This window comes from Centruroides sculpturatus, unplaced genomic scaffold, assembly GCF_000671375.1.
Source record: "Centruroides sculpturatus isolate CEXI.00-Female unplaced genomic scaffold, Cexi_2.0 scaffold218, whole genome shotgun sequence".
Lineage (NCBI taxonomy): Eukaryota > Metazoa > Arthropoda > Arachnida > Scorpiones > Buthidae > Centruroides > Centruroides sculpturatus.
This window is the reverse complement of record NW_019384383.1, coordinates 291,831-314,325: the sequence shown is the minus strand read 5'-3', so window position 1 is coordinate 314,325 and position 22,495 is coordinate 291,831. Positions and strand designations below refer to the sequence as shown.

The 22,495-nt window shown below is 35.5% G+C and overlaps 1 protein-coding gene across 5 annotated transcripts in view; it reads left to right on the top strand.

Moving 5' to 3' along the window:
* The window catches only part of LOC111617959 (Fanconi anemia group J protein homolog), a 79,996-nt gene extending 60,583 nt beyond the window's left edge, over positions 1-19,413 (top strand). For all 5 annotated transcript variants that reach the window (XM_023359360.1, XM_023359359.1, XM_023359358.1 and 2 more), the window contains exons 17-25: positions 144-284; positions 1,388-1,507; positions 1,633-1,704; positions 2,021-2,138; positions 2,233-2,327; positions 7,934-7,969; positions 16,138-16,265; positions 17,751-17,812; positions 19,235-19,413. In XM_023359360.1, the coding sequence (XP_023215128.1) occupies positions 144-284; positions 1,388-1,507; positions 1,633-1,704; positions 2,021-2,138; positions 2,233-2,327; positions 7,934-7,969; positions 16,138-16,265; positions 17,751-17,812; positions 19,235-19,341 (879 nt within the window). In that variant the 3' untranslated portion in view covers positions 19,342-19,413. The remainder of the gene's footprint in view (positions 1-143; positions 285-1,387; positions 1,508-1,632; positions 1,705-2,020; positions 2,139-2,232; positions 2,328-7,933; positions 7,970-16,137; positions 16,266-17,750; positions 17,813-19,234) is intronic.
* Positions 19,414-22,495: the final 3,082 nt, after the last annotated feature.

The window sequence follows — 22,495 nt, the reverse complement described above, 5'->3', positions numbered from 1 at the left end:
CTGTTTTCTAAAATTATTATTTTTTCTGGTATCAATGATATGTTTTCTCTATTCCATATGTATTTCATTAATCCATTAAAGAACATATTCAATTAAAAACACTCCATTTTCATTTAGTTAATGTATCAAAAATTAACTTTCAGGCATTTTCAAAGTTCAAAGATGAAATTCATTCCATAGTTGTCTCATCGGGTACCCTGTCTCCCATGATGACCTTTCAGTCAGAACTCGAAGTGGAATTTCCTATCTCCTTGGAAGCCAATCACATAGTCTCTAAAAGTCAGGTGATGATGTCCTAATATACTTTTGTAAACAGAGATTTGCTCGATATTTAAACTTATTGTGTGCAATACAGTCAAATCTTGTGTTTCGAACAATTTTGTTTATGAACAAAATTTTTAATCCATATTTGCGCCAGTTGCCAAACAAGAGCAAGAGCCAGTTACAGATTAGGGAGAGACAGATGATCAACTCCTTATACTCCTGTTTAAAGAAAGTCATCAGGCCTACTGATTCAGAAGTTAGTTAGTGGCATCGAGATGGCCTGGCGTCATTACACATCACGGCACAAACCATTGACAATGTTGCTATCCAAATTAGATTTCAATGCACAGTAAGATACTAATACCATTTATTGGTACATGTTGCAATTGAATTTAAATCAAAGTAATTAATAAAAACTCCATTGACATTTGCGTAATATAAATGACATTCACAAATCTGTGTTTAAAGGTACTTAACTCAAATTAAATAACAAAAATTTATTAATGTAATATATATTATAACATTAATATTTAATTTAATATTTATCCGTAATAGGTAGCCAGTTAATTAAAACTAAAAATAATAAAATAATAATTAAAACTCTGGCCTTTACACCAAAACTGAGACTAAAACTAAAATTAAAATTGAAATCAAAGTAATTCAAACAATATTTTGGAAAGTGTGGATAAAGTACTTGTCTATCTCGATTGATTTGGTTATGCTTCATCCAGGCAGAGTCGAGTCTCTATTTATAGCATTTTTTGATGGTAAATTGGTGGTTTCAGTTTTGGTTGGTGGTGACAGAACATTTGGTTTTTAATATATATATATATATATATAATGGTATAATGGATATTGATATAGATAACATTATATTATATATTGCATTTGAATGCATTTTTATGCATGAAATACACCAAAAAAGATTTTATAAAAAGACTGTTTTGGGGTTGAGAACAGATTAATTCATTTAATATTGTTTCTTATGGGAAAATTTGTTTTGGTTTGAGAACAAATTGGTTTTCGAACAACTTTTAGGAACAAATTAAGTTTGAATCCAAGGTTTGACTGTATCTGTATCTCTTGCACATAGTGTTTTTAAAATAGCTTGTTTTTTAATCAGATATGGGTTGGCTCTATCGGATGTGGACCCACCGGCACCCAACTGAAGGCGGTTTATAACCAGACAGATACATTTGCCTTTCAGGACGAACTGGGACGAGTGGTTCTTAATATATGCCAGGTGAGATTCTAAGTAAAAATAAGAATTAACTTAATCGTGTAAAGTTTATTTACTTTAGTATAACTTATTAAGCCTTCTGTCATGTATTTTTTTATAATTTATGTATGACTTTGTTTCATTGTCAGATAGTTCCTTGTGGAGTTTTGTGTTTTTTTGCCTCTTACAGCATGATGGAAAAGTTAACAAACAGGTGGAAGGTAAGCACTCAATGGCATTCTTAATATTATTGTTAAGGTAAGATTTTTGTCAGAAGCCTATTCCAAATGAGTTATGTCACCTTTCAATCAATTTTGAATACAGATGCTAACTTAAAATGTTGATATTTGCAGTTACTTTTAACTAACAAGCCAGAAACATTTCATTGTTATAAAACTTAAAATTACATTTGGAAATGAATGTCTCCACAACATTAGAGACTGCCTTATACAAATTTAGGGAAAAATAACAATAGTAATCATTACAAATGTAAATAAATATGATTAATTTATAATTGAGAATTTTGAATATTTTCAGCTGACGGGAATGTGGGAACAGATAGAAGTGGTCAAGAAAATCGTATCCGAATCAAAAAAGAATGACAAAAGAAATTTTGAAGAAATAATGACAGAATTTTATGATAATGTCACAGATGGTAAACATATATTTTAGCATTCTTACAGAATATAAATTGAACTGTATGTGTTATGGGACTTTAATTGAAAGATAACAAATTTCTTTTTGTATAGAAAATGTGAACGGATCCATCTTCTTTGCCGTCTTTCGCGGTAAAGTGAGCGAGGGGCTTAATTTTTCCGACAACTATGCCAGAGCAGTGATCTCTGTAAGTTTAATAATATAAAAATTTAACAATTTGAATTTCTTTTTGAACAATTTACAATTACTCAAAAGAGACCAATCTTTTGGAATTGTTGTCTTTTTTCCCACCATTTTCAATGGCAAATTAAGAATTTTCTTAAGATAGAAAGGTTGCCATTGGTTAGATCTGCACCTTTTTCTCTCCTTTTGATCAAGTTGACAATTTTTGAAAACTACCAAAATTGTAATTCTGGGAGAAAAGTAAATCAGAGATTGTCTTACTCCAAAATTTTTCACATATGCAGATGATCAAATATTAGGCCAAGATTTGTTGCTTAACTTTAGATAAATGAAAGAAATGCACTAAAATATGATATTTAGATAATCCATCAATATAAATTTTGCACAAAATTTTTCATAAATTCCACATACAAATTAATTAAACATATAAAACACCTCACTAAATGGCCATTTCATTTTGCATATTAAGATTCCTGTTGTATAAAGTTGCAAATACAGAACCTTCTGACAATACTTAAATGAGTGGAGGGCACTAGCGAGTTCCAGATGGGACAAAATCAGATAGCTAGGTGGCTAAATGCTAATCATAGCAATGTAAGTTGTCTTTGGAAACATTTTTAAAATGGGTTATTAGATTTGGAAAAGAACAGTTCCTGGATGTCTAAATGAAATATTGATGAAAGATCACATGTTTTTCTAAATGCAAGATGATATCAAATCTCTGTGGCATGAGAGCTTACTTTTCTCTTAGACCACTCACACACTTACCATATTTTCATGGAATGATCGGCATGCCAATTTATCTCGGAATGCCGGTTAAAGTGAGGCTATACGTCTTTCTCTATAGGGTGCATTAAAAAATGAACAAGTTACATCACATAAAAATGAATGAGTTTTTTATTCTAAAACTGTAAAATTGTCTGCATTACATCTAAAACTATGATTATACATTTAATTTCTTCATTTTACTTTCTTCTTTCTAACAACAAAAAATTCTTGTGGAATTTCAAAAGTGCTTTTTTTATGTATTTTATTGTTGTTTGATTCAAAAATGCAAAATAAACATATTAAATTTAAGAAACCAGCTGTAAATTACCTCAGCCTACACCTATTAACATCAGTTTTGTGTGAAATTTGAGAAGAAGGTGTTATTTTTTAGGCCTATCCTGACTTACTACTACTACTGTTGTTAATAAGTCGTTAATTGTTTTATTGTCTTGTAAACAAAAACTCTCTTCCTGATTTTAACCCATAAAAATTTTGGAAATGTTGGTTTGATGGTGTAGACTTCTCATTTCAAATGATGGCCACATAAACCTCATGTTTTCTCCGGAGATACTCAGAATTTTAATTAATTAAATATCAAGATAACATTTCAAAATCCTATATTCTTTTACTTGTTGCAGCAATGAGTATGGATGACACATAAATGGATGATGAGGTTTGTCTCCATAGATCTTACATGATGGCCAGTTGGCAGAGCATTTAAGGTAGTGGCTTACTGCTTTAAGGTCCTGGGATCTGTTCCAGATGGGTCAAAAAACCCCATAAATTTTTTGGGGTGGTCCATCCAAATATGTCGGGTCACATCTCTCATCACTTGGTCACTCAGTTGTGAGTCCATCCAAACCCATAACAGCCTTGGTAAAAGTTCCTCTTAGTGCCCACAGGATGGGAAGAGTTTACAAAAAAAAAGTTTATTCAGTTGACTGATATCTTAAAAGTGAAACTGTAATTCATGTGGATTAGCCATCCAGACTGTTCAATGTAAATCTCATCAAATACATTTGGGACACTACAAAGACTGAAAATTTATATTCCTACATCTCCTCAATTTCTAGTAGCTCAGATCTACTATGTAGTAATGACAATTTTATTTTTAACTTGCCACATCTCTACAAATTTATCACCATACGATATGATAGGTAGGTATTTGCTTTCTGAAGGTCAAAACAAATTATGTTAAACCAACCTTTAAATCTTCTTTCTTACAATGTTGTAATATATAATATAGTCAATTTCACTTAACAGCATGGCATTGGGACCGGAGCTTTTCGGTGCTACTAAATGAACATCCTAATAAGTTATGTAATTGAGATATGATATAACAAGTTATGTTAAAGAGCTATGTCAATATGTGTTCTCACTAATAAAACAAACATCAGAATGCAATAAAACCATTTTAATGATGAGAAATTATTTTTGTACAAAAAAACATTGCAGTACAATCTAGAAAACAGGAAGATTCTTTTGCTAATCTTTAATTTCACATGCATCATCCTTACGCTGTGTCGTACAGAATGATTAAATGTTCTTATCAGATTTATTGTAGGAATCTGTCCAGTGTGACTTGATGTCTTCTTGATTGACCGCACCGAAACAAAATCTGCACAGATATGCAAACATGGGACTACCTTCATTGCAGCATGAAGTAGTGCCGTAGTTCATCAATGAAATTTTTGGCATCATTGCTTGCTGCTGGCTCAGACTCAGAAATGTCATTATCTTCACTTTCTTGTTCTTTTGATGTTTTGCCGTGATTTCTGCCAAAATCCCATCTTCCAGATCTTTATAGCATTGAAGATTGTCAACTCATAAAAACTCATTGTATTGATGAACTTGTTGCACTTCTGCATTAATTAACGTCATTCTCATTGCTGTCTGCTGCCACTGCTTGCATTGCTGAGTCCGAGTGCTTGAAACCACAATGATCAAGGCAGTTTTGAATCATCTTGCTGCTTATCTTTTGCCAACTGTTACTTAGGAACTGGATTACTTGTAAAATGTTGATGTGAGGGGCTAGTTGGGGATACGGAGTAGTTAAGACTTTTGTACCACTTATTTGGCAGCTATCCGTTTGAATAGCCCTTGGGTTGTCTAAAAGAATGGCTTTTCTATCAAAGAAATCGAGTGCGGAGGGACTTAGTTTGAAGTAAAACAAAAGCTGAATTAGCTGATTGTGTAATCATGTTTTTTCTTATCAGGTTTCCCGACACCAGTTAATCAGTTTTATTACATGCGGGTTAACACACGTTATCACTAACTTGTGAGTATGAAGAACACAAGTAACCTGAATAAGTATAAGTGTGAATATCTAACATTAACCAGACCATTTTATAAAATAAACCAAAACATTTAATAAATCAAAAATATTAAAAGTATACAAATGAATAAATAACAAATTGTCCTTAAACCTAAATCTAAATAACTAGCTTAAACCTAAGCTTATATTAAACCTGACATGTGAGAGAGAGTTCACATCGATCTAACAGTTATCATATTACCTTTTCAGTTCTTTCAATATTTCAATGTATGAGAATTTTCTGTAATTATGGATATTATTATATTTTCTATGGCACTTTCCTTTAAAGATAACTTTTCTTATGACAATCTTGTCGTATAACTGAATCTATACTTCATATGGAGGACTCTGTAGTATGACTTTCAATTAACAATCTCGTATGACAGACTTGTATGGCAGACGTTCTTCGTGTGACAATACCTCTTTCGATGGACTTACCCGAATGGCGGAAAAATGTCCCTTTTATATTGGCCTTCTGTGATGGCCAAGTAGCGTGTGCAAAGGTTGCATTTTTGACCCATCTCGTGAGTCGGCCGTAGGAAAGGAAATCAAGTTGATTTCTAAAATCAAAAGTTTCTTTTGACATCCGTTTTTTGTAAAATTCATTGAGATTTAAAAATATTATTTTCTATTAATTTATAAATCTTTTTCTCTCCTTGTTTTTGCCCAAAAATGACTTTCCTTTTAATTCTAGATTCTCACATTGACCTTCGAGCTTACTTCGATGGCAGTTAAAGATGATGATAGTAGATTATCTTCAGTTGCTTGGAGAATAAAATTTATCAGTTGTTCACGGTACAGTGTCTTCAAGTTCTTTATGATCCCCATATCCATTGGCTGTATTTAAGAAGTGGTCTGGGAAGGCAAAAATTCAATCTGGTTGTTTTTCAGGCAAACCAAATGAGGATGTGTGACACAGTTGTCCAACAGCAAGATGACTTTTCTTGAGCTTCGTCTTACTTCTCGATCCTACGTTTTAAGTCAGTCCTTAAAATGTTCAGAGGTCATCCATGCATTTTTGTTTGAATGGTAAACCACTGGCAATGTGTCCATTTGAAGACCTTTAAAACATTAGGGCTTCACACTTTTCCCAATGACCAACAGCTTCTGTTTGTCGCCACCTGACAAGTTCGAGCAACGCAACACAGTTATGTGATCCATTGCTTTCTTGGAACCAGATAAAGCAATGTGCTTGTAGCACAACAATCCATCTGGCGTAGCACGATAATAAAGTTCAGTTTCATCTAAATTGTAGATGTCATCTGATGAAAACTTCTCCGAAAGTTCAAGCAATTTGATATTTTTCCATTCATCTGCACTTGTGACATTGTCACTTTCCTTCTCACCATGAGCTTTCTTAAATTTGATTTCCATTGAGACAACCAACCATCTGTTGCTTTGAAATCATGGTGATTCAGCTGTTTAGTGAGAACCTCTGCTTGGCATTTGAGCATTGGACCACTAACACAAACACCTTTCGCAGTTACAGTGGCAAACATTGATTGAGAGCATCGTCGACTTATCCAGAAGTCAACATTGCTCTCAATCGTGCTTCCCTCCGGATTGCCCTCATGTTTCCATTTCCAGATTGTTCCTGGCTTCCTTTGCAGAATGTCCATTCTTCTCGAAGTTTATCTTCCTGCTTTATCAAGCGTGAGATTTGGTTTCTGGGCACACATGTTATCTCTGCCAGTTGCTGATAGTTGGTGCTAGGACAGAAAGACAAAAGTGGGGTGGGGACGTGAGGTAGGAAATGAAGAATTTCCGAGAATTTCTGTCTCATCATTTTGTATTGCAGTGGTTCACACCTTGTTGAAACGTGATCTGTATGAGTGGTCAAGACAATTTGTCACGATTGAGTGAGAAAGGAGAAGACAAGACCTGCTTCTTGTCTTCCCCTTTCTCATTCAATCATAATTCTTATGTTTCTTAATCATGATTGATAGCTGATAAAGGAAATTGGATGGAGGTCGTGTATGGAAAAGCTGAAAATATCCAAATTTGCATCCTTTTTGTTTGTTTTCCAAGAAAAATACTGTGCTATCAGCACTACTAAGCAGCATTTCGGGGCCAGTAGGCAAAGTAAATTATGCTTACGTCATAGGATTTGATTCCATTCTTGAATGTTTTGTCCTAATATGCAGCATGTCCTATTAACAGGCTGATAACCATAATTGACTGCACCTAACCCTTAAATCTCTTAAATCATTATAGGTATATTTTTGGTTTTGCATTTATTGTTTAACTTTTGAGCACCAATGCATATATAATTTGATTAATATTGAGCCTTTTTCAATTTTCAATACTCTTCAAGAAATGCCTGTTGGAATAACTTTTTGGATCTCAGTATTTGCAAATTTGAACAAACACATTATTAAAAAGAAATTTTTGAGATCACAACTGAATTTTTCAAAATTTTACTAGAAATAATCATTTAAATTGTTCTTTTATATTCTTTATTTACCTGTATTCACAATGAAGTCATTTTACAAAATTAAAAAATTTTAAACCAGAAATTTTATTTACAGGTCGGAATACCATTTCCAAATGTTAAAGACATTCAAGTAAGTAAATATATATATTTTGTTATACATTAACTTCACAAAGTTTGACAATTAGTTTACTGAATGTTATATGCTGTTTTTTGTCAACAATGAGGAAAAAAACACATTTGAGAGTATCAGAAATAAGGGAGCAAAGAACCTTTGAAAGAAAATGGCACATTCTCAGAAAATAAACCAATTGATGTAAAAGTGCACCTTAACTAATCTGCATTGCTTCCGTGCACAATGTTACTGTGTTATTGCTTCTGATGGATAAATATGAATTCAACAGTGCATCAAACATGAATAAATTCTAAATTGTCGAAAAGAATTCTAAAATTTACAGATTTTTTAGTCAGAAAATAATCAAGTGGAAGATGAGAAAGCTAGTAATTTGATTAGCTAAATGCTAAATAGAAAATGAAATGTTTTGAACACTCTCAAGGAACCTTTGTTCGGTAACATTTAAAATTCGTGAAACGAACGTTTTCGGCCTCACTCGAGGTCTGCTTCAGGTTAAATTAAGAAGGAATTCCAAACTTAGAAAGCCTGGTATCAAACAATTTCAAATCTTAAATTTTAAAATAAAATAGGAATATGGTTATTAACTGTATTTAACAGTTTCAAAAATACGCCATTTATGTATAAATATATAGGGTGTCCCATGTAAGCCTATTAATTGTGGGACTGGTATAAATATAAATAGTACTTACTCATGGAGTGTCAGCAACTTGTTCCTCACATACGTAGTAGTGCCAGGCGTATGGTAATGCATTGCTGTCCTTAAAGTTGATACATCTACCCGCCACGCCAGCCTTGTATAATATAATTCAAGGGCCTCGAGGACCCTGGTGAAAAGGCTCTTTTTATCAGCCTGGCACTGGACGGGGCCGCATGAACTTCTGGGTCGATGGCATAGGTGGATAGGACAGTGGTGTATCGTGCATTGTGATCTATGTCATATTTGTGCTCACAGACTCTCTGTTGGATGGAATGTTTGGTAGAGCCGATGTACACCAGGTCTTGCCTAAACCTGTGGTCCCTCATCGGGACACTGTATACACCCGGAGCCTGAGATCGTCCAACTAGTCTTTCGCATTGCACAATAACGTATATATAGAGGGGGGATATTTTGTTGGTAAATTTGGTGCCTGTTTTGGCTGCAATTTCTTTATACAAGGCATGAAGTTGTTGGTTGCACTCAACTGTAGTGCAATCAAAAACCAGTTCAATGGTCCCGATTTCGATCTCTGTTGTGAGCCCTTTGGGTACTGGGATGCCACGTGTATCGCGTGGCCTGGAATAGGCACATGCGAACTCACCTTTGGTTAGGAGGGCTTATACACACCATTCCAATTGGAGAGACATGGTAAATGAACCACAACATCTAGAGTGCATTGCGATTGGACATGGATACAAGAAAGAACTAATACATGGGTTGGCTTGCGCCTATTCCAGGTCACACGATACACATGGCACCTCCAGTACAGGCCGTAATACTAGTTGTGTGATGTCATACGCTGGGACCATGTTAGTTTATCACATAATCCACTTACATTTTATCCTAGAGGTATGTCTCTTAAATAATATATCATATTTTACTGTAATTGTATATATATTGTTCAATTCAATAATTTAACGTTTTATCAATAATAATTATTTCAATAGGTGTTTAAAAATTATAAGCATGAATTGATAATTTTTTATATGTTAAATTATTATATGTTAAATTATATAAATAAAACAATTTTAGTTACAGACTATTTAACACGTTTATTATCTACAAAGCTGGTTTATAATCAGTATTAACATTACTTTTTAAATGTCATTAACTTTCTGACTGGTTTCCTTTCTTTTAATTTTTCATTTCTAATTTTGCAATAATCATTTATTATAAGGACCTTGAATAAGTTCTCGCTGTTCTTTAACAGATGACATTACCAGAACCACGTGTGTTTATTTTTAGATGGTGACGCATCTGTAAGGAAGTACAATAAGTGACCTTGAAATTCAGTATATGTCATTTCACCGAAGTGTAAACAACTTATTTTTTCATTGTGTTAAACATGTCTAGTTTTGTGCCAAAAAAAGAGTATTTGCGAGGAATTTTATTGCACTATTTTATTCAAAAAAAATCTGCAGCAGAAGCACACAGAATTCTTGTTGAGACTTACGGTGACCATGCTCTGTCGGAAACAACATGCAGAGATTGGTTTAGACGCTTCAAAAATAATGATTTTGATGTTGAAGATAAAGAACGATCTGGTGCACCAAAAAAGTTTGAAGACAAGGAATTAGAGGCATTACTTCATGAAGACTCATGTCAGACGCTAGCTGAACTTGCAGAATCATTAGGAGTTGATCACACAACAGTTTCGAAACGTTTAAAAGGATTAGGAATGATTCAAAAGCAAGGACATTGGGTGCCGTACGAGTTGAAGCCGAGAGATGTCGAACGGCGTCTTTTCACATGTGAACAGCTGCTTCAACGGCAGAAAAGGAAAGGTTTTCTGCATCGTATCGTGACAGGTGACGAAAAATGGATACACTACGATAACCCTAAGCGTAGAAAATCGTGGGGTAAGCCCGGTCATGCATCAACATCGTCAGCAAGGCCGAATATCCATGGTTCGAAGCTTCTGCTCTGCATTTGGTGGGATCAGCTAGGTGTAGTTTATTACGAGCTGCTCAAACCAAACGAAACTATCACGGGAGATCGCTATCGACTACAATTGATGCGTTTGAGCCAAGCATTGAAGGAAAAACGGCCGCTATATGAGCAGAGACACGACAAAGTGATTTTGCAACATGACAATGCTCGGCCACATGTTGCACAACCGGTGAAAACGTACTTGGAAACACTTAAATGGGAAGTCCTACCCCACCCGCCATATTCACCAGACATTGCCCCTTCCGATTATCACTTGTTCCAATCGATGTCACATGGCCTGGCTGAGCAGCACTTTCGTTCTTATGAAGATGCCAAAAAATGGGTTGATTCTTGGATAGCCTCAAAAGACGTGTCGTTTTTCCGACATGGAATTCAAATGCTGCCAGAACGATGGGAGAAAGTAGTGGCTAGCAATGGACAATACTTTCAGTGATGTGTTTATTACGACTTTTTTAAAATAAAGTGTTAATTTTCACAAAAAAACAGCGAGAACTTATTCAAGGTCCTTATAATATGTTGGACATTATCTTGACATGACATTTCATCAATTGAATTCTATCTTTCTTACAACTGCAAATATTATTTTGAAAACAAAATTCATTATTTTCAACTATTTTATTCATTACTAAGCTCACTAAAGCATTCTTTCCATTTTTTTAGTGCCAAAAATTTGCATTCATACTCATTCAGAATGGTCTGAAATATCTGAAAGGTATTTATGCATAGTAAAACAACAAATTATTGTGGCCATTTAAGACCACCTCTGTCAATTAAGTTCAGATATTTTGTCAAATCAGCATCTGAGCATTCATACTCTAGTGGAGAATTACATGCTGGTAATAATTTACATTGTTCACAAGAAGTTTCTTTAATTACTGAATATGCAACATAGCCTGCACTGTAAATCAGAACTGACATGTTCTGTAATAATAATAATAATATCAGATTTTTCCGATATGCCTTCAAATGCTTCTTCAACATCAAAATCAGATTTATCCAAATCTGTACTACANGTATTTATGCATAGTAAAACAACAAATTATTGTGGCCATTTAAGACCACCTCTGTCAATTAAGTTCAGATATTTTGTCAAATCAGCATCTGAGCATTCATACTCTAGTGCAGAATTACATGCTGGTAATAATTTACATTGTTCACAAGAAGTTTCTTTAATTACTGAATATGCAACATAGCCTGCACTGTAAATCAGAACTGACATGTTCTGTAATAATAATAATAATATCAGATTTTTCCGATATGCCTTCAAATGCTTCTTCAACATCAAAATCAGATTTATCCAAATCTGTACTATTAACACAAGATTCAAGAGATGCTCTAATTTGAAAGTTCCCAATTTTGGATGATTTCATATTTAGCAGGCTTATTAATTTCAGTTTTCTTTCTGATTCAATAACTTCAGAAACAGAAATATGATAGTTACTTCCTGACATTAGTCTATACTGTCCAAAGTGAGATTCCAGCGTATCTGTTTGAAATTTACCCAATAACACATAATGTGCTTCAAATTCATTTAATATAAATTCTGTAAGTTCATATATTGCTTTAATTGTATGCTCTAATGCTTTTTGAGTTTCTACTGTTAATTTCCCATGTCGATTACTGGACATTTGAGCAACTGATGATTATAATTATTCCATACTTGGAGCCATTTAAACATGTCTTTTAAAAATATAACTTTAAAATTTGAAGTATCTGTTATTGGTTCAGAAAATTTGTCTTTTAAAATTTCCCTTTATGTGGATATTTAACATTTACTATTTTTCACCATTTTGAGATTATATCAAGAAAATGAGAAGTTTCCATACTGTTTTGTATTTGCTGTTTGATTCTCAAAGCAGCTATATTTTTTTCATCAAATATACTGCAAGTTGATGCTACATTTTCTCTCTCTAACTGTGATGGATAAAGCACCTTCTTAGACAATTTTGGAGCTAATTTAACAGTAGTACTATTTTCTTGAAAATGCATTGTTTTTAGGTACTGCAAATTAGCAAAATATATGTCAGGAAATGAATTATTATAATGAAATTAAACAGAATTTTTTAATGTAGGGAAAATAAATTTCATCCAATAATAAATTCACAATGCATTCTTCCTTATTTAAAATTTTAGATTTTTCGTGCAGATACCATGCTTCCCCGAAAATAAGACAGTGTCTTATATTAATTTTTGCTCCGAAAGATGCGCTAGGTCTTATTTTCAGGGAATGTCTTATTTTTTCCACGAAAAAGAATTCACATTTATTATTGAACAAAAAAATTCCCAAGTCGAACTTAGACGAGAGTGACGTATATCTGGTGTGTCGAACTGAACTTAAATAAAACCGAACTGAACTTACGAAGTTCCCGTGTTGGAGTGGACTTCCCACTCTTGCTTCAACTTAACTTTTTTATAGCATCGACATCGGGCTCGATGACCAATTAGTGCTTACTGAACCGTAGCACTATGCAAATATCATGTGGCGACCAATTAGCCATCACCAGCCATAACGTTGTGCAAATCTGTGATTCCTAAGCCATAGTTTTATGCAAATCATGCCGTGTGGTGTGATTGTCTGCTGACCAATCAGTGGCTGTACTTTCAAAAAGCCAACAGCCACTTTCAACCATCTGTCGATGACCGTTACCAGTAAAAAAAAAACTTTGCTAGGTCTTACTTTCGAGGGAGGCCTTATATTTAGCAATTCGGCAAAATCTATGGTAGGTCTTATTTTCAGAGGATATCTTATTTTTGGGGAAACACGGTAGGTAATATGTGAATTACTTATTTCAGATTGATAATGACCTAAATCCATTACCATTTTTTTAAGATAAACAGGATGTGGCAGTATCAATATTGAGAGATTTGTTAGTCTGTATGCTACAGGATATGTGGGAAAAAAATTACGAGAAAACAGTGTTTCTGATGAGTATTTTGGCACTTTCATTGTAAGAAGATTTATTTGTTCACAAATAAAATTTAATTTTATTGAAGGACTGAGATTTGGATCAGTTTCTAGACATTCAGTAATTAAAATGGATGCATATTCCAGTTTATCACTTATATCTGACTCAAATGATTTATTAAACAATCAAACTCGCTCCATAAATCATGCTATCTCTTAATATCCACTTAAATTTTGATAGAGCAATTGAAATTTCATTTTGCCATATTTCAACAGATAAATCTTCCATAATTTTGATCCCAATAATAATTTTTGGACATTGTGTTACATCTATTTTTAAAAAAGAAATATATTGTAATGAATCCATTTCAGATGGTATTATAATTCAATCTACAGGAATTTTTTTCCTTCCAATTTTTTCTAACTCCTTAACATTAATCTTTTAACAATTTTTATACTTTTTTCCTTCTCTTTCAAGCAATTCAGCTGATTTTTCTTCTGGATACATTTATACCAGTTCCACAATTAATAGGCTTACATGGGGCACCCTATGTATTTATACATAGATGGTACGCTTTTGCAACCGTTAAATACTGTTAATAACTATATTCCAATTTTATTTTAAAATTTAATATTTGAAATTGTTTGCTATCAGGCATTCTAAGTTTGGAATTCCTTCTCAATTTAACCTGAAGCAGACCTCGAGTGAGGCCGAAAACGTTTGTTTCACAAATTTTAAACGTTACCGGACATAAAGGTTTGTCGAGAGTGTTCCCTAACACTGGCAATCATGTTGGAAGATATTAAGATGTTTTACTGACCATTTATTTTTTAACATTGAAATGGATTTGTAATTAAGCACGTTTAGTAAAAAGCATAAAATGTATGAATAAAATGTCTAAATCTGCATGTTGATAATGCAATCTCCAAAGACAAGATTTTGGATATATCTGCAGTAAATTAAAGGGACAAATAAAAAGACAATGTTTTTGTAGTGAGTTTTTCTACCAGCATTTCTCATAATTGCAATGATCAGTTTCTTTAGAAATTAATTATATCTGGGACAATCTTTAGAAATTGGAATGTTGGCAAATATATTAAAGTCTGTAAAAAAAAAAAAAAAGGCAATCAAATGCTTTGAAATCTTTGGCAAGTGGGAACCATGCCGTTTGATCGATACGAAGAGAATTGCTTTTTATCAGATATCGAGACCTGGCATGGAGTACTTAATACTTCTGTTTTGAAGATCTTGGTTAATTATAACATTAAAGTGCATTTTTTTTAATGGTATTTACTATAATTGATTAACGGAAACAGAGCTCATTCTGTGATTATTCTAAGTTCTCTTCAAATTTCTAAAGTAACATGCGAGATAACCATAGTTAACATTCATCTCTCCTTCACTATAGAAAGACATCTAGTAGTCTGACAACTGTGTACAACTTGGGAAGTACACTAAGATGATGATGCAGAGATATTTATTGAGTAAAAAAATAGTTAAAACATATTCCAACAGTGATTATTGGTAGCCATAAAAGACAAACATTTTGTATGCATTAAGAAAGGAAACTCTCTGATCTAAGAGTTAGGGATTTGTGCTAGTGACATTGCCTATTATGTTGGATTTTAGATTTGAGAAGTTGGCTTTTATAAAACCTCAGTCATAAATTGTGTGGATTCAAAGCAGTTCCGGCATGTCATTTTTATTCACACCGGATGTTAAATCACAGTATTTATGAATTTTTATGGTTGTCGGACTGATATCTTTCTACCAGGCAAAGTGGGTAAACTTTAATTATGTTCTTATTACTTAAATGTTCTGTGTATTGAATTTGTGGATATATTTCCTGTGAAGATTGATGATATACAGATTTATACAACAAAACACAAGGAACTACAGTTCCATCATAATTTTCACCATTATACAGTAGAACCTCGAAAACTCGGCCTAATGTGGACCAAAGGGTGGCCGAGTTTGTGAAAATGCCGGGTTATTGGGAATGCGTTTAAAAAAAATAAGTATGAGTGTTTCCTCAAAAAATACTGTACTCTACTTGTATGTATTGTTTACTTGAGAATATAACAGAAAACCTTTATGAAGGCATAGAGCCTTTACTACATGAAAATGAAAATTCATGAATACACTGTGTAAAGTAATTTATCCGATAAGACAGACCTCAGAAAAATACTTTATGAGAGCTTTTATACTTTTATAAAGCTGTCTATAATGAAAATTAATTAACTAAGGATTTTTTTGCCCTGCCAGGGTGTGGCCGAGTTATCGAGAGCCGAGTTTTCGAGGTTCTACTGTAATTATTAAATGTAATAAGATATGGCCCCTAATGCCTATTCAAGTGCCAAATTACTTGATATTTAATTATTAATAGCAGTAGTAACATAGCCCAAGTTAGTCCTGTAATCATTTGACTTTAATATAACTATAGGGCTTAGAGATGTTTATATATATAAAATAAGTAAATTAGAAAAAGTCTTGTTTCCTTCACAACATTAATGAGTAAAAACAATGGTTTTTACTGATAACTGAAGATAGATTATTGTTTTGATAGAATTTATTGTATTTGTAACTGAAGCTTTTTATCTTTCTTCTGACAGATAGATCTGAAGAAAAAGTATAACGACAAACACTGCGTACAGAAACATTTAATGTCCGGTAAAGATTGGTACGAGACGCAAGCATTTCGGGCACTAAACCAGGCTCTGGGAAGATGCATTCGTCACAAGTACGTAATTATTTTACTTTAGTTAAGATCATATTTCGGATAAAATAAACCTCTCAACAATGCAACGATGTCGTCGTCAGTTTTAAATGCAGAAATTAATTATGTTTTTTGGGATATTTGGGAAATTAATTATGTTTTTTGGGTTTTTCCCTAATTACATTATTTTGAAAAACAACGATAAACAACAATAGTTTGTTACTAAAAATAAATTAACCACTCGAACCACAATAACCAGGTAAGAAGACGGAAGACCAAAGTTCAAGCGCTTAACAAAGTAAGGCAAATCGGGCACCAATTTCACAAGCTTTACGGGGATCACTTAGCAAATCGACGACCATTGGTGCGAAGGTGGGTTCTGTACTCGGCCATCTGTCAGAATACCCTAAAGTGTCAATTGACACTCGGATACATGCAAAGGACATTTTGTTTCCCTTATTTTGTGAAAGAAGCGAAGACTTCGACAGTCTTTGTTCACCACGGCAGCACATTTTCCCATACGACCAAGTTCACATCGGACACGTGAAAGACCTCGAGGCCAAGAGAGGCACTCGAAGTCGTCGAAATTAGCCTCATTCCCAGTTAAATCACCCAACGGATTTAAACGGCCTCCGCTTTGGATACCTCGAGCGGAGGTTATTTAAACGCGAGACAAAATTGTGACCGGACTTCAGAGAACACTTAGAGGAATGGGCCACAGTTTCTCCGGAAATTGTGCGCGAAGTGTTTCAATCACAGAAGCAGTGTCTACAGGCTGTTTCTAAAATGAAAGGAAAACATAAAACAAGCGAAAACTATTTACTGTTGTCAGTTGTAATTCTACGTGAATAAATAGCATTCGTACGTTTTATAAAATACCCTTTGCATTAGAAAGCCACTAGACGTTATTTACAAAACCATTTCTACGCTTTACCCATTTCTTTCTAAGCACGTACTAAAGCCAAATTTGTGTTAACGTCGACTTACGCACTTAGTCGAACTGCAAACGTATTTCTTTGGGCAATCGACATTTTGAATATTTTCTCGGGAGACCGCGACAACTAGCTCGCAGAGCCGAAAACAGACAATCCAAACGTTCCGCACATTGCAAATGTTTGGAACATCCATTCAAATAATTTGAGATTTGTAACACGCTAAACAAATTGTATTTTTATTAATCTCTGAATTCAATAATATGACTTTAGACAACTCCGACGCGTGTTAGAAAATTCAGACTACAGTTATAATTTCTTCATTTGCACTTAAATAAGATTAAAAGTACTGTACATTTCTTTTTTGCCAATACAGTATTTTACGAGAGAAAAATACAAATATATTAAGCAAAATTCATATACACATAAAATGCAATATTTTACCATTAGTTCGAATGGCAAAATTTAAAATGTGTGTAACTTAGAATGTGGCCGTTGCGTAATTCGAGAGCCATTTACACTTTCTAGCAAAATTAGAGTTTGAGACGAACGAAAATTTTATCTTTGTATTTTGCAGAAACGATTGGGGTGCGCTGGTACTCGTCGACCAGCGATTTTCCAGCGAGTTCTACACCAGAGGTAAGAACTTTTTTAAATCTAAATGTTTGCCCGATTCTAGAAATACTCGTTACTCTTAAATGCTTAGTTTTTAGTAGTTTAGGTAGTTTCTTTTCGACATTCTACCCTAAAATTCTCGGACATCGAACAATAAGGTTTCAAAATACAGAAAATTTGCTTATTTTAACCACGTTATAGGGATTAGTACATCTAAAAACGTATTTTAGATTACACTTTTAAAACCGCTTATATGGTTACGTTTATTGTCAACTAAATAGGCATTTTTTGAGGTTTTTTTTTTTGTGTTGCCAATAATGTACAGTCGTCGTCGTCGTCATACTTTCCATTCTAATTATTTTTTGCTGGCAGTATAATAGTTTAAATTGCCAGCATTTCTTTCCGTCGTACGCTAGTGGTACAGAAACAACAGTTAAACGAGACCCGACGAATTAATATTAATAAATCTTCGAGTTGTACGTCTACGCGTTGTTTTCGGGCATCCCGGTAGTGTTCGAACGAACAAAAATCAAATTTCTACCAACTAGTTTTTTGGCCATTCGTTTCTTTCGTTTAATATTATCAATGGATTAAAATGTTTAATAATATTTAGAAGTCCAAACCGTTATTATTAGTGAAGATTTAAGTCCGTAAAGCTTCTTCGAAACGAGCCGGACGTTGGCATTTTTAAATTTTCCTCCCTGACACTAAGAGGATCTTTTTTTCCTTCCCGGATCGGACGTAACTATAGTCTGTCTATGGAAAGAATCGATTCGAGAGCCACGTCACGCGTGACGTGGCTTGGTTTAAACCAATCGGCACTGGTAGCTTAATGCCAGGCAATACGCGAACTTTCACTAGACGGCCGAACGATTTTTACGTTTATCGTATTTTTTATACCATTCGTTAAGTGTAGAGAATCGTACGTTTTACTACTACTACAGCCAACTTCCTCGTATTCCAATAAGGGAACGCCGGGCTTCCGTAATACTGTTTATAACGGCTGCCACGCGTTTAACGAGGGAGGAAAAAAGCGGGGGTGAAGTCGAAGGCCGATGCCGGTTGGTCAATACCCGAGTCGATTCTTTTCGTAGACAAACTATAACGAAAATTAGAACCCATCCGGTGCCTTTTCCGGGCGGCGTTTTGACTGTCCCGGAATTAATGGTATCCGGTTGAACGAATAATTAAGGCCATAAATTACATTTTATTTCTTACCCGCGATTTCGTGCAAATGGCGGATTCGAGATACGTTTTCTATTTCTGGAAACCCGGTATCCGAATCTACGGGAATTCTTTTACGGGTGACGCAGTTCGGATGCGTCGGAATCCCAAACTGTCCTATCACTCTTTCTAATTCTAGTAATTTGTAATCGAAATACAATCGGTAATTTTCTAAATATATCTCATTTCGAGACCAAATCTCTAATTCAGTTTATTTCTCAGGATTATCGAAGTGGATAAGAGGTTACGTCGTTCATCACCAAACTTTTGGCAGTGCCGCCCATTCTCTCCGGGAATTCGTCACAAATAGAATGTCCTCGTCCGAATAATCTTCGTTCCTGTAACCCAGCAACATATTTGTACATAATTTTTATAATAAATCGCGCTTGTCTTACGCAAAACGTTGCCCGCGATTATTAATTTTCTCGCGCCGACCACGCGGAGAAGAGGAAATCTTCGCGTTAATTGAAAAATTACAAAATCTTAATTGTTTTTTATCCTTACCGGAATCTTTCGCGCTCGGACGACGTACCGACTCTTACGGACGAACTGGAAATTCGGGTGTAAATTAGATCGCGCCTTTAAATGGCGGGGCGTACGCTATCCTCGAATTCTTAACGGAGCAATTTCGTTAAAACGTTGACGATTCTTTTATAACGGACGGGCATTTGTACCAATAAACTGGTATTAAGATGGAGGGAAACAACGGCCCGATGTTGCTTTTGAGGCTCCGTTACTATTGTAGTATGTGGGAAAAGCGCGAAAGTTTCTTACTCGAACGTAGTTTAGTATATCCCAAATACCAAGCCGGGTACTATATGTTCCCGCGAATTGCCAGGCAATAACTGAACGAAGAGCGAAACTTTCGGAGCACGGACGAGTACCACGAACCGACGGGATTGCGACAAAAGGAAAATTCGCAGCGTGGAAAGACGATGCGTAGGACCGCAGTCCCAGCCGTTTAAGTCGCTAACTCTAATCGCGGAGGACCAATCGCCTCCCGAGATTCTGTTCCCGGCACGGTAGTCTCGATAGTTCGAGGCATTATTCCTCTTAAACCGAAGTACGAGTACTCGACCGGAAGCGTAAAAATTTCGTATTTGGGTAATTCGAATCGAGTGCGCGACCGGACACCGTACGTCGAAAGGTCTTAACGTCGGCTTCCGTTCCCCGAACACTGGGAGTTCGGTCGTGGGTTGGCGCGTGGAATTTTCCGGATTTTGTCCGAATAGGAGCCAGTTAGGCTTAAAAGACCCCCGAAGCCATTACTTAACAAACAAACGTAGGGTTTAATTTATTGCATCGCGAAACGATACGGCTGCCACTCGCTTCTTATTGTACGGGACACGGTGTATTTTAAGCGCAATACGTTTTTACGACAATAATTATCGTTATATAAATATTTACTATTAAAAAATACACTAGATAATGCCTTTACTTATTACCGCTTTCCATCGCGTATACTGTATATGTTGCGCTTCTAACTCGTCTCGTTCCCCGTCGACTCGAACTATTGCCACTAATTATAAGATTCGCCACCCCCTAGTTGACTGGAAAGATGACTTTGCATTTAAGCCGATATATTGTACCGCAACACGCCGAAAAGGTACAAAAAAAATTTATTTATATTAACACTAGATGGCACCACGCGTACTTCCGAATTGGAAGCGCATCCTTTCTACGGGGTTACAAAATTGATAGTCCCGAGTGCGATTCTCGCGCCACAAAATTCGCCGGTTACCACGCGGAACCCGGACGGTTCCTTTTTGGATCGTCCGTATTTGGCCCGCGTGTTTACGAATATTCCGAATATAAGACGCACCCTTCCGTAAACGGCAAAAAATCGCCATAAAACTATAATTACAATAAATGGACTAAAGTAGTCTTTGGGAAAACTGGTCCACTGCGCCGAAAATTTTGCCTAGCCGTACCAATATCCGGGTCGCTTTCCGGATCGGGCGAAAGGATAAATTTTGCCAATCGAAAGGTGAGTTTGATTTCCGTTTCGGTGTTCGACGCCATATTGACTGGGCGGCGACGCGGTGTTTTGGTGGGAATCGAATACGGTTAACGAAGACGTAACTTTTGGAGATGTCGATAAATCCGTCGACCGGTTGGCGAGTGCAAATGCAACCACCACCAGAACCTCGCGCAAATTAATAACTGGGATTGCTTTCGTTGACGTAAGAAGAAAAATGTCCCCGCACGCGGATGACACAAGTAGATCGTTTACGTGATGGATGACGAGAAAGGTCCCTTCGGAGGACGGAAAACCATCCAAAAAACACTATAACGATAACCGTTAATAAACAAATTAAAGCGGGGATCCGCGACGCCAATTTTGATGGAACGGTTGTTTGGACCTCTCGAAATTCCACGAATATCTACTTTCAATTCGGTCCCGATACTACGAAAAGTACACGGAATACGGGAGTAGTATTTACGAATTTATCCGCGTAATCTCTATTGCCACTCGCTCGAAAGTGATCACTAATTATATTCTTGAAACTACGCTATTTGATATAACGCGATACGCGATTGTATTCGTGGATAATGCGATTTTCCCCGGCGAATGATGATAAAACCCCTTTTTAACGCTGTTATTTGTTAGAAGCCGTAGTCTAGCGCTATTTGAAAGGAGAGAGAGAGAATCGGGGATCCTTGCTTTTTTTTTGTAAGAATTATATTGTCCGGTCACGAAACGCGCGAAGCAAAGATCTGCCCGTAGAATAGTGTTTTCGCCTCGATAAAGCGTGTATAAAATGGAAAAATGTGTTAAAACTGCTCTTTCAATCGGAAGTCTGTCCGTCGTGCTCTATACTTCGGCTACTCTTTTAAACCAACGCTTCTTACGGGCATTCTACTCGCGCGTAAACTAAACATTTCTCCCATCAGTGATATCTTAATGTACCGAATTCGGTACGTAAATGTGTTTTTAAAAATAAAATTTAGACGAAAGATTGTAGGATACTTTCACGGACAAGTGGAACCATGCTAATTACCAGTTACGTAGAAGAGATGTTCTATTGATAGTATTGTTACGTTACTGACGGTGACCTCTAGTCGACTGACCACAAAACACCTCGCGGTGTTGATAGTTTCTGCTGTTTAAAAGATGGCAGCGAAGGAAACGGTTAATCGAAATCCTACGCTCCTTTGTAAAGCCCGGCTTATGCGTCGTACACGGGAATACAATTGTATAGTCTGTTAATAGGAAGGTACCGGCCCCACGAAGACGCATAGATCGTAAGTAAGCTTCGTCGATTGGTTTAAATACGCAGGTAATCGATAAGTAGGAGTTTCCCGGAAATCGAAACGCCTCCCTTCTAACTCTCGTCTCTTTTGTGTTTCGTCTTTTCTCCCGTTGTAAGAGGTTAAATAATCGTATCTTCCACGCCCTGCCTTCAAAATTAGACATCCTTTCGTAGGATTCGCTTAAATTCCGGGCGCTTTAGGCCTACTCCGGTACTCGTCCTAATGTGT